Source organism: Vicugna pacos, chromosome 1 (genome assembly GCF_048564905.1).
Source record: "Vicugna pacos chromosome 1, VicPac4, whole genome shotgun sequence".
Classification (NCBI taxonomy): domain Eukaryota; kingdom Metazoa; phylum Chordata; class Mammalia; order Artiodactyla; family Camelidae; genus Vicugna; species Vicugna pacos.
The window spans coordinates 34,558,750-34,572,165 of record NC_132987.1 but is presented as its reverse complement, the minus strand read 5'-3'; the positions used below and the strand labels follow the sequence as shown (position 1 = coordinate 34,572,165).

General features: G+C 44.5%; 1 protein-coding gene across 8 annotated transcripts in view; it reads right to left on the bottom strand.

The window, feature by feature from the left end:
- The window catches only part of SCHIP1 (schwannomin interacting protein 1), a 141,560-nt gene that overhangs the window by 26,037 nt on the left and 102,107 nt on the right, over nt 1-13,416 (bottom strand). For 7 of the 8 annotated variants that reach the window (XM_031679451.2, XM_072960034.1, XM_072960062.1 and 4 more), the window contains one exon: nt 1,834-1,952. In XM_031679451.2, the coding sequence (XP_031535311.2) occupies nt 1,834-1,952 (119 nt within the window). Of the gene's footprint in view, nt 1-1,829; nt 1,953-13,416 lie in introns of all 8 variants that reach the window. The other variant, XM_072960084.1, reaches the window with a different exon arrangement.

Sequence of the window (13,416 nt, the reverse complement as noted above, 5' to 3'; positions counted from 1 at the left end):
GGAGTTAAAGGCTGTTACTTCTGGAGAGAGAGATGAGGATGGCGAGGGATGGGACCAGAGACTGTTACTTTTATTTTGTGCTGCTATTATATACTCTGTAGTTAATATTAATTCTACTTTACTTTCAAAGCCATATAATTTACACACACATATAATATACACACACATACAAGCCATATAATACACACACACACACACACACACACACACACACACACGAAACACAGATCTCCCATTTGGACCAGATGGATGTGACACTGATGAGCAGAGAAATGGAGTTTCTAGAAGAGGACTTTGTGGAGCTTTGGGGAACAGGAGAGAGCAGTGGCAGAAATCTTTAAGACTATACGGTCCAATCTTCTCATTTTACAAAAATGAGGAAACTGAGGAATGGTAAAACTAAGTGAATTGTTCAAGTCTCAAAATTAGAAGCTGACTAGGACCGACTCAGGTCTCCAGAAGCTCTTCCTGCCACATCCCCCTGGGAGGGGCAGGAGGTTCTTCCACGGCACAGGGAAAGGCTGACCTTCCAGCTCTGGAAGGAGTCCACATGACAAAGAGTGAGGGAATCCTGAGACGGGCTGGCACCCACACCCAGCTGAGGAAGACATGTCTCAATACTGCATGGCCAAACCACAGCTCGTGCCCAAGGCACCAACCCACCCACAGTGCCTCCTAAACACGCGTGTATGTGAGCGTGTGTGTGCTTTCCGGTTTTTGCTGATTTAGGTAAGTCTGTGAGGATCAGAGAGAAGTATGAGGCTTATTGGTAGCCAGATAAAATACTAAAGTGTCTAATTCCTGGCCTCAAACGAAGGTAAGAGTGGAAATTTATTGGCCAAATTAATGCATGAATAAATGCTTATCATTTGTCTCCCATGCTTCGCTTAATGTGGCAAATACACAACGTATTTACACAGGGGTATTTGTTCTTAGAGAGCCCCAGGCAAGACACAGACATGTGGGGAGGGATCAAGAGATTGATGACAGATCTTCACTAAAGCAGTGTTCCATGTGCTTTGATCATTTGGAATACCTGTATTTATAATAGCTAATTTTGCAGAGTCTATACCCTCCCTAATCAAAGTGTGACCTATGGACTGGTGGCATGGACATCAGCTGGGAGCTTGTTAGAAATACAGAATCTTAAGCCCCACCCAGACCTATTGAATCAGAATCGGCATTTTAACAAAATCCCCGGATGGTTCACATGCACATTAAAATTTGCGAAGCTATGGTCTACAGCCCTATTTTCTAGGTAAAATTATAATTTTAATATATTTTAATTGGAATTAGAAGCTACACAAAATGACCAATGATATCCTGGAATCAATTAAGATCAAGAAAAACCACCTGGAGGACAGATTAAGCTCTGTAATAAACATTCAGTGATCAAAGTGGGAATTGTATTTCTCAGCTACGAGTTTTCACTGCAATCAGATGTATCAGGGGGGTGAGGCTGGATGCCCTGGGACTGCTTAATGGGAAATCTGGTGGTCTGCCACACTCCTCTAAGCATCAGCAGCTTGCTTAAGAGTGTAGCTTGATTCCCTCAGCACAGCGCAAAATCAGAACTGTGTCTAGGGAAAAAGTGAAATATAGAAATCTGACCTCAAATAGCTGGGCAAATGGGCCCCAAATCCCCCAAACTGAAAACCAAAAACAAAACCCAACAAGCAGTTGGGGAGGGATCTGTCTAGTATCCAAATCAAGGCGGCAGTATTATGGGGGGAAAATACTCAAGGATTTAAAGGATATCTCTTATTAAACTTACAGTCAGATGACAAAATCCATTAGGTACATATCAGAAAATCAGCTCAAAAGAACACTCACCGGGAAGAAAGGCTTGGCTTCCCACTTTTGCTACAGCTGGTATAAATTCCTGGGCCATCATCAAAGAAGCTGCCAAGTGCCAACTTCTGTCGGATAGATTCTCTCTCATTTTTCTGTGCCTAAAATTTCAGGAAAATAAAACATGCCGATAAGCAGGCAGATACATCACAATCATAGGCAATTTAACGGCTAAGTTTCTTAGAACTGTAATATTAGACAACAAAAAAATAAACAGGTCACAGCACAAAAGCATCTGAATTATTATGAGCTGAAATTAAACCAGTCTTTCCTGATTCCACCTCTGTGAGCAATTTCAATTCTCCAGAGCCCTTCACTAGTCTCAGAAGTTACCATCATGGTACTAACTGAACTTCACCAGGTGAGAACCACAGCTGACCCTTGAACAACACAGGCTTGAACTGCTGAGGTCCATTGAGAGCAGATTTTTTTCAATAATAAATATTACAATGCTACCCGATCCCTGATTGGTTGAATCTGCGGATGGGGAACCACATATACGAGGTCCAACTATAAGTTGAACTATAAGGCAGATTTTCGAATGCGTGGAGGATCGGCACCCCTAACCCTGGGGGGTTGTCAAAGGGTCACCTGTAGATTATTATGTGTTATAATCTTTCTTCTTCTTACGTGCTAGATGTGACAGAGTAGTCGTGGAGGGCAAGCACTTTGTCCTAAATCAAATCACCTTTATCCCAAATGTGGCCTTTCTCTGGATCTTGTCTTCTCTCTCTTACATTGTCCCTTCAGTCCACTTTCTCTGTGGCAAGAACATCAATTCACTCAACCAACATGCACCAAGCCTTCGGGAGAGGCAGGAGCCGCGCTGTGATGCCGGAACACAGCCCAGGATGGATAGACACAGCCCCTACCTCCACCCAGCTTACAGTCGTGATGTTTCTGTTCAAGAGTAATCCTGATCTCACCGGGTTTGGATTCTGAGAAACCCTAATATAGTGCCTGGAATAGCTGGAGGATTCTAATTGGACCCATCTGTTTCATATTTTGAAGGGAAGTCAGGCCGGTGTGCATAGGAAAAGGATTTGGTAAACTATACTACTGGGATAGTGTGGATATGTTTACAACACTTGGCTTCCCATAAAAGTCCCATAAAAACTCACCATGCTGAACTTTTAAACCCTTTAAACAACAGGAGAGAAGATTAAACATGATTTCCTTAGTTAAAAATAAAATGACAAAAAACAAATACAATGAGTTAGAAATCCTGGGGTGAGAATGAGAGGTTGGTTTTCAGTTTTGTGGGATGAGGAAGTCTGTGAGAAGCACCATTTGATGTTCTGAGCAGGGGGCTGAAGACTATGCAGAGCAAATTATATCACAAAACCCAGCTCACGTGAATGAGTGTGGCTAAGGAGCACATGATGGCCTTGGACTCCCCCAGTAGGAGGTTCTGGAGCCACATTTGCTGCTACCAGCACCTAGAAGTTACAGTAAAAGCTCTGAGCCGTCATCCGAGCATCACTGTGTCAGAGTAACGAAATGTACAACCTAGTGGAAGGGTGGGCTGACAGATGGCTTCATCTCATCCCAGGTGAAGGGCGGTGGACTGTAGGTTAAGGCTGCTCTGTCTAACAGGGTAGTTACTAGCTACAAGTAGCTATGCACATTCAAATTAAAAATTAACTAATTAAAATGATAAGTTCAGTCCCTCAGTCATACTAGCTGTGTTTCAAAAGCTCCAGAGCCACAGCTGGCTGGTGGGTATCATACTGGATAGGGCGGAATAAAATATATGACAGGACAGCACCGCTAAGACAACAGTTCCCAAACGTCAGCGTCAATAGTCAGCATCAGAATTTCCGGCAGAGACTTTAAAATGCACATTCCCATCGCTTCTCAGCCTTTTGGCTAAGACCAAGTGTAGATACACACCCTGGGCACTAGTACCAGATACTCAGTTTCAACAGGTTTGAGAACTTCTAGTTCAAGGAAAGCTCATCTCTATTCTCGTTTTCTCTAACATTTAAAAATTCTTGAAAAAAATAAAAAAACCCTCTTAGATACCACAAGCATTCTTTCAACTTTCATACTTAGCAATTATAGCTACCCATCTATATAGATATGCCCCCATTCTGGCATACACCAATGGAACTGTGTCATACTAGGAGCGTGTGCGTGTGCATGTGTGATACAGCCACAAGGTGAAATGCTGTTTTTATACAGATATAGACGTGATGTTGATTTCTTGTTGTTGCTGGGCTAGTGCGGCAATGAGCCCTGAGAAAGTAACCATGAGGTTGTAAAGGGAAGTGAGAATGCTTTTAATTTCACTAATCACTTGCAACCATACTGCTAGGAACCTTAATTAAAGCAACCCGCCCTTCAAATATGCAGGGCTGGTACTGGGGATGGTCCTGCCAAAACAGACCTACCACACTTGACATCTTTCTTTTAAACAAATTCATTTCAAAACCCCCAAATCTGCGGGGCAGATTTAATGTCGTCAGTGAACCTGTTTCTCAATCCATGTGACAGACAAAAAGAGATTCTCACTCAATGTCCCCTACAGTCAGAACACTGTTGAGTGGCATGAAATCTCCAAATATAAAATCAGTGGATAACAACATGAGTGTTAATGACTAATGTTGTCCAACATTAGCCTGGGGTCTAGAAGAGGTTTTATTTAAAGACAACACCTATCCCAGGTGTGAAGGTGTGAACGCACCCTTGATTTTGTGTCTGTCTTTCCTGGTTTACTTGGTACCCTAAAGCCACAGATAGTGGAGAAAGCCTTAAAAATATTTCTATTTGCACCAATTACAATTTTTTTATACTGGAACACTTCATGAACAGTTTAAAGAGGGCTGTTTTATAATACACAATCTTTCCCCTTCTCTTCTTGTCTGGATCCCACGGAACAAATAAGAAAAGCTTAAAGAATATACAAGTCACCATAATCCCACCACTTAGACACAGATCATCGCTAACATTTTGGTGTATCTCCTTCTAGTTTTTTTATCTTCTGTGTGTGTTTTTCCCTTTTTTCTTTAATAAAATTAAGATCACACCATTTATTATATTTTGAGAATTTCCCTCATTCATACAAAATTCTTCACAAATACAATTTTCAATGGATGCATATCATTCTCTCCTACGGAATTATGTTCTATTGTTAGCTATTTGGGTTGTATCCAAATAAAAATTACATAGAAGTTAGTATTTTTACATAAATTCCTGCCCACATGTCTGATTATTTCCTCAGGATAAGTTCCTGGAAGTGGAATTACCAGATCAGCTGAGTGTGAACATTTGTTGAGGCTCTTGACACATTCTGTCACATTGCTGGAGAGAAAAATCTGTTCCAATTGACATGCCCACCAGCAACATAAAAGGGTGCAGCTCCCACTATATCCTGGCTCACAGTGAGTATTTCCATGTTAAAAAAAGAGTGCTATTGTTTTTAGTATGATCAGCCCAAAGTGCTATTCTTTTTATTTTAATTTCTTTGCTTACCAGTGAGATTAAATATTTAATTTTTTTCAGTTAATGTACTTGCTTTTCTCTAAGCTTTGCTTATTATTCTGTAAAGGTCTGATAGTTTTGAAAATTTTATATTAAGCATCTGATTAGTTCTTTTGAATTTTAAATCTAAGTGTTATTATATAGTTAAGTCAGTGCTTCCTCTGAAGTGTCTGCTGGCTCTGTGCTTGGAAAGCCCTTCCCAGTCCAGAGGTAAAGCATCTCACTTGATGTGGGTGGGACCAAATGAGGACACTTAGGTCAATGGCTTAGTAGCAGTACCCGGGCCACGGTGATGTAAATCTGCGATAGATGGTAACTGTCACGATTAATCCCCCCACATTCCTGCTCTGGAGATGAAGGCGAAGGAGGGTGAAGGAAGATCACCCCACTGTTAGACAGAGGAGCTAGGAGTCAAGTCCATCTTTTTGGTGCTAGATCTTCCTGCCCCTCTTCCACACGACTCCTCCACATCGCTGAGTCAGGTGTCCGGGCTGGTAACAGCAGACATCACGTTGGAGATACGATGTGGGACTTAGTGACGGATCTATTTCTTTCCTGAGATGGATGTGATGCTTTCTTAGAAAAGGAGAAACACTTAACGGCACAACATACACACCACAGGCCTAATTATAACCACAAATATTTACAGCACAAACACCTTCTCATCAGAGCCACGCTCCTTGACCCCAGTGCTCAATCTTCCTTTTGAAACAAATGTGATTCCTAACACTTCAAGTAACTGTGATTCAACTGACTAGTAAAACAGTTTACATCTTAAAATTCAACAACTGGAACCTGATTTCCTTCCAGTTGCCCACACGTATAAAGTGTGTGTGTGTGTGTGTGGTTTCAAAGTTCTTCTGTCCTCTAAGGAATTACACTTGCAGGGCAATTATGGCCTCCAATCCCCCAAAGCCCAAAGCTGCCCCAGGGTGAGAACCAGGGAAGGAAAAGGGCTGACTCAAAACTACATTGTTCGACTGTGTTTATGGCGAGCAGAGCCACATCCATTCCGAAAACAGCCTTGGGAAATACTGTCATAAAGCAAAAATAAAACATCCAATATGGATATTGCTAGCAACAAGCACGAGGGCACCTGGGGAAGAGTGGCTCATCACTGAGACAGAAAGACTAGTGAGACCATTATCAGGAGTCACGTGTGCTCACAAGCCTGTTGCCCAGCCACAGGCAGTGTTTGTTCTGGCCTGTGGTTGAATTCCCTACTGCCACCCCTTGTGCCTGGGCAGGTAAGGCTCACAGTGCCTTTCGAGGGCGCCCTGAGAGCCATGATCTCTGAACACTGACCGTGGAGCACTGCCCGACCCCGACCGCTGCCCATCAGCCTTTCCCACCGTGCCACTGTCCTGACGCAAGTGCCCAAACTTGACAAGAACCAAGAAGGGTGTGTGGTAAAAGAAACAAAAGAGCCAACGTTCTGCTTTGGTAGATAGCGTTCATCTCCAAATCCGGTATGTCCCCAAGTCTTTTCCCTACTACCTTTGGGATGTGGTGTGTCCCTGTCCCTTAGACACCGGTTACCACTCCTGAGCCATTCCTCCCGTCCTGCCTTCGTCCCTCTGGCCCAGTTCACCTTGCTTGCAGCATCCTGGTGTCTCTGGTCTCTGCAGCAGAGCCTCCTCATCTTTCACACGCTAGTCTTATACATTTATAAGCAGAAGATTGGGTATATTCTGCATTTCTAAAATTTAATTGACAAACTATTCCTGGGGGCAGCTGCGGGGCGCTAGGGTTCTCAGCACACTTTGGGAAATCTCATCCGGAGCCTAAATCTAAAGCCAGCTGGTGCTCAGGACACTGCAAACAGCTGCTTCCTTCTGACTCCTGCACAGATGCTCATCCCTGCACGGACAGGAAAGGGCCTGTCTGACCAAGATGAAGGGGTTCCTTCAACTCCCCAAAGGAGGAAGATATTGAAGGAAGCTTGGCTGAGAGAATCAGGGGGCCCAGCAAATGTGAGTGGCACAGTGGTGCTGTGGGGATAAAGGCAGGTGTCAGCTTGCGTGCAGCAGCGACCTGGGCCTGGACAGGGTTCAGTTGTGGGAAAGGGAACTGTCTCCCCCAAACTCCTGCCTTCCATCTCGTCCCCTCCTCCCCAGTGCCACTATTTCTTCCTTTTACCTGTTCTCCAAGGGAACTGAAATCGCCTGCTGTTATTGGATGTGTTTGATCTACGGTGCTGTCTCAGGCCTCAATTCACTCCCAGTCCCGGAAGACACCCCTTCCAGCAGCCTCCCTTCTGCCGTGCTGAAGTTGTTACCTCAGTCCGTGCTCACCCAGGGAATTTCGTTAAAATGCAGATTCTGATTCAGGGGCCGGGCCTGACACCCTGCATTCCTAACAAGCCACAGGAGTTGTGAGGGGTGAGCTGTCTCACACCTGGTCCTCTCTCCCTCTCTTGAAGAAGCCTCTGGAGCTTGAACGTTCTTTCCCCATCTTCTACCTGGGTGTCACACACAGGCCTTAGGAAATGCGTTAGAGCAGTGATGTAAGCATTTTCCACCAATGGGAAAAAGGAAAGCAATGTGCCACTGAGGAAGAACTTCCTACGGGATGGGGGCTATGCCATCCCAGGAGCTGAGGAGTAATACTCTGGTCCCCCAGGCCCAGGAAGGAACTTCGGGTGTAGGGAGGTCGCTGTGGCCCCGCCGTGCCAAGTGGAGAACTGCATAGGTGGCTGCACGCACAGCACAGCCCTGTCTCTCGTCAGAAATTTCTTTCAACCGGTAATGCTCACACTTGATTATGCACGAGAATCCCCCAGACGGCTTGCAGAACCATAGAGTATGTTTCTGATTCAGAAGGTCTGGGGCGGGGCTGAGAAAGCGGATTTCTAACCAGTCCCCAGACAATGCTGGTTCAAGCACTTTGAGAATCATGGCTTTAAACATCTGAACAGAACAAGGGAGCTGGATGAAACACAGAGGTGGTTCTTTAACTGAACACAGATCTGTTGCATATGGAATGGCCAGACTCTGCACGCAGGTGCTTCTCATTTGTAGCCGCCTGGCCTCTGCCAAGGCCTTGCCAGGATGCCTGTTTTGAAGCAATTACTGATCCCCTGGCTTCGGTGCAATCTATTGCCTGGTGATATCTGGCATCATGGCCATTAGCTGCATCCACCAGGGAATGTGACCGGGATGCTGGAGCTCCCTGTGGAAAAGATCTCTTCCTTTAGGAGAATGGTAGACACTCTTATTTCTTTCCTTGGCTTAAGAAAGACATCTTTACTCCAACATTTATAGGCAGCATTCCAGTGTGGAGGAGTCTGAGGCTTTTAAATACGAGGAACTGGAATGACAGAACTTATTTGCTAATTAGGTCAATTTTATTAAATTTTATTATTTCTTTAAAACAACAACAACAAAAAAATAAAAAGGAAAACCCAAAATATACTGGTGGTACTTTCTAATTATTTTCTCAATGAGACAACCAGGGATTTGTCACAAGATCAAAATATGAAAACAGAATCCTGTAAGAATATAGATTGCATGCTTTTGAATGTCAGGGGAAGAAATCCTTGCTCTGTGCAGGTTATTTCAAGTTCTTGCATCTTATTTCATCCCCTGGGAGGAGCTTTTCAATTATCAGTGGAAATATAAGCTAAATAACCTAGTATCTTTCCATGGTATCACGGATTGGATATTGTCTGTTTTTAGATTGTCTGTTTTTAGTTTGTCTTTCTGGTATTTTCCACTTCAGATACTTACACTCAACAGTCCAGAAGGGTTTCCAGAAATGTGGTTGAAATCTCTTATCACTGCATCCTGTACCCATCTGCCTAAACAAGTCCTCTGGACTAGGGGTCAGGCTGGGCTGTCGGGCAATGTTGAGGCCTGGGTTCAGCGTGCTCAGCGTCAGTCCTCCTGGGAGAGCTGGCCTTGGATACCTAAAGGCCAGGACAGGCATCCAAGGAGGGTCCTCTGACAGCTGTTCTACTTAAGAATCCACCAACATCAAGAATATTGGCATGCCAGGCCAGAGGATGGAGATGTCTGTTTACAATTAGTTAACCCTGAGGATGGTTTTGCCTGTTGACTGCATTCCTTGTCCTCGAGCTACAGAGAGAGGACATAAATAAACACGGCAGATGGAAGTGCCGTCACGCGGACTCCCTAAAACTTGAGTTTCTAACTGCTAAGGACCGGAGCAAAGGTATTTAACAAACAGCTGGGACTGAAGTCCATTAGCCACTTCCTGGCTGAATGGGAAACGTGGTGGAGGTAAAGGAGCCCCAGGTGCAATCCACAAAGACGACCCCTGTGGTGGGAGCGCTTCAACATTAAATCCCAAAGGGATCCATGTGAAAACTCAAGTTTTCTCCCCACTGAGCAGCATATCCAAAATGTGAACTGCTGGGCGCACCCCGAGCTCTTTCGGGTTCTCAGCTGACTGGCTCCAGAGACTTTCACACAGAACAGTGTTATCTGGGGACTACTTTTAGCAGATGCCGTTTCACAGACCTGTAAAGCCACCTCATCATTCCGTATCACTGTCAGAACACAACCGTCCAAAACACCTACTACATGGTTATGAAACAGCCAAGCGGCAATCAACTGCCAGGAAGCTGGTATCCTCCCTCTCCCACGTCAGGGTGGACTGAGGATCTGGGAGAGCTGGACACAGACAGGTGTGTGACCAGAACAGAGAGCAGGGCATTCAGGGCCAAGAAGACTGAAGTTAGCATCTTGACTCAGATACTTAGTGCGAGTTCCAGAAACGCTTCAAGCCCCAGTTTCTTTTTCTGAAAAAAGAGATAAAGGTGCCTATTTCTTCGGTTAGTTCAAGGATTAAATCAAATACTACACAGATGCTTGGCACAGAGAGAAACTCATTAAATAGTAGCTGTTGCTAATATTAAAGGGAGGGTGGGGTCAGCTGCTGAGAAGAGTGGAGAAAGGGATAGAAGAGAGGCAGGAATGTCCCGAACAGGCAAATCCATAAAGACGGACAGCAGATTAATGGTTGTGGGGGGAGGTGGGAATGGGGAGCAACTGCTAATGGCTGCAGGGTTGGTTCTTGTGGTGGGGCTGATGAAAATGTTCTAGAATTGGACAGTAATGGTTTTTACAACCTTATCAATATACTAAAACCCATCAAAGGGTATACTGAAATGGTGAATCTCATGGTACGTGAATTCTACCTCAAATAAAAAAAAAACCGCACCCTCCTCCCAAAATGTGTGTGGGGGGCTTATTTTTAAAACTGAGATACACCTCACACACCACACAGCCGGAAAATCTAGTTATTCGGAAGAAGCCACTCCCTGACCATGCTGGCTCACCAAGGTGTACCGATCTGGCTGTATGATGCAAGGGAGCTCGAACCAGGAGCCAAGAAGCTTCGTATTTACAAAACCTAAAACCAGCCCAGCCAACTCCTCCCTGGAATGAAAAGGAAGACTCTGGCCCAGAAAGTGGAAGAGACTGTCCCCAGGGGGCTGAGGTGGGGCTGGGCGCCAGGGCTCAGTAACTTAACAGAGTTCTTCAGGCGGATTCAGCCCTTACAGACAGGAGGACGTGAGGGTTAATGGAGGTCGACGGCTGCTTTTCCTCCGTAATTGTGTGGGGAGGGCAGAGCGCTCGTCTGGAACGGCAGCTGGCATTCTGGGTTCCTGTTTATGGCAGTTTATCTCAAGCAGTCATTTCCATTCACCTTTTTAAAAAAACATGAGGCGCAGCTGGGGCTTCACGTTAAATATTGTTCCTTCCAGCCTTTTAATTTTTTCACAGGCTCCTCCCTAATCTTTCACCATAATTGGATGCACCACACTAGAGACAGCACCTCAGAGAGACAAAGCCAAGACGAGCCGGCTTTCCCAACCTCCGGCCACACGTGCCCTGCCCAGGGCTCCTTCTGCTGGGGAGAGAGGGCAAGACTGGCTTCCCTGTGTTTGCCTTGCTCTGGGACAGAGTGGGAGCCAGTCTTCTGCTGTATTTCATGTGGAGTTTTCTTGATTTCCTTCCTCTCTCTCCATTGGTATAATCGGGATCTTTCCCCAGCCCTGAGATGGCCCAGGCTGCGTGTTTTCTAGGTCCATGCTGCCTGTCTCATCGCTCTTCAAGGCAGGATCAATTCCAAGGCAGCTTGCTTGTTTGTGTGCCTCCCCACGTGGGCTGTAAGCTCGCCGAGGGAAAGCCCAGCCTCCCTTCTGGGATCCTGGCCCCTGCACACAATGCCAGGGACACAGGAGGGGTCTTGGCGATGATGGCTGAAGGATGGTGACCGGCAGGCTCTGTGCCTCCATGTCCTGAAGACAATGGGCTGTGTGACCGGAGGGTCAGAGGTTGCTCAGAGCAAGGCAAGGCTGTAATGGGCCGAACAGTCACACCTCAGACTCTGCCAAGGTGCAGACTTTCTGTCTTAGATACTAAGATGTGTTTTCTGTTGAGTTCAGTTTTACTACTATTACTGAATAACCAGAGATCCTCAATGAAACATCTTTCTTACCATCAGGACCTTCCCCAAGGAAACAGAACAGATACGTACTCTTTTCCTTCCTTTGCCTGGGTGGAATCTAATTCTAGTTATTGTAAAGTGACCTTTCCCCTGAAGGCTGTTTGTCTGACTTTAAAACGATCTTGTAAAATAATCCCTAATGCATGTGACATTTATGAGTGCAACTGGTATAGGAAATTCCATTGTACCCAGGCAGGGATATATCAATTTTCCAACTGTTTTGGATAATTGACCTCAAAGTGACAGAATGGGAAAGAAGAAATTATTAAAACTTTTATATTTATTTATATTTTAAACATCTTATTCTAAAAAATATCTATTTGTATACAGTCAGCCCTCGATATCTGTGGGTTCCACATCTGCAGATTCAACCAACCACAGACTGAAAGTGTTTGGAAAAAAATTCCAGGAAGTAAAACATGAATTTACCATCCATCCAGCAACTATCTACATAGCATTTACATTGTTTTTCACAATTATTTACATAGCATTTACACTGTAGCAGGTATTATAAGTAATCCAAAGATTATTTAAAGTATACTGGAGGATGTGTGTGGATTATGTGCAAACACCACATCATTTTATATAAGAGACTTGAACATCATGGGATTTTGGTATCTGCGTGGGTCCTGGATCCCCTGTGGACACCAAGAGATGATTGTATATGTTTTATACATACAAATTTTTATAGTGGTATATATCTGTAATTTATGAATAGAATATATGTGTGTTAGAGGCATGGGCTCAAAAACATTTTATTGATGAATATGAGATCAAAAAAGCCTGCAGACCACTGCTTTATGGCATCTAATTTAATTTTCTACTTAGTCAAGCAAACAGCAAAAACATTAGAGGAAAAAACCAACTCAGAAAAGGAAGATGCTAATTAGGAAAAGTAATTTTTATATTAGGTCATTGTTTTCCTATTCTTTGTATTTTTAAGAAAGTATATGAGGCCTTGTTTTACTAGAAATTCTTACTGAAATGATCAACAGTGGGTTTTTTTTTAGCAAAATGGAGCCTGTTATGCATGATATGCATATATTTGAAAGCACATTGCCTGAGAAAGGCAGTTAGAAAGCTGAAATGACGAGAGAACAACTTCCATGTTGAGGGTCCAGAACAACGCAGACTGGTGTCCGGGCATCCTACACATCTAGAAGTCTCATCCAGTGGTCTTGTGTACTAACCTGGCAGATAGCACTTCTCCCGAAGCCACACGTGGCCTCCCCTGCCTTAGTGGGATAGAGGGCTGCACAGTGCAGCTCTGTGCTGTTGTTGTTGATGTTTTAAAGCTACTTGAGCCTTAACATGTTTGTCCCTTTAGTCAGCGCTGTATCAGGTTGCCAGCGTATCATCGCTCAGTCATTCCAGGCATCTGGGCTCCCAGTTTCTAAGCAGGATAAAACTATAGTGGACATTACTTTATTGTCATTGCATTAGCAACGGCATGGCTTTCACTTTTCCTAAGTGCCAACCGACCTACACTTTCCTCCCTGAGAAATGCTGTGACAAGGAAAACCGTGACCAGCCTTGGGCACTGAAGAAAGAGGTGGGATGAGAACTGTGCTCTTGTTCTACTGGGCGGGGTAAGTGACGGACTCT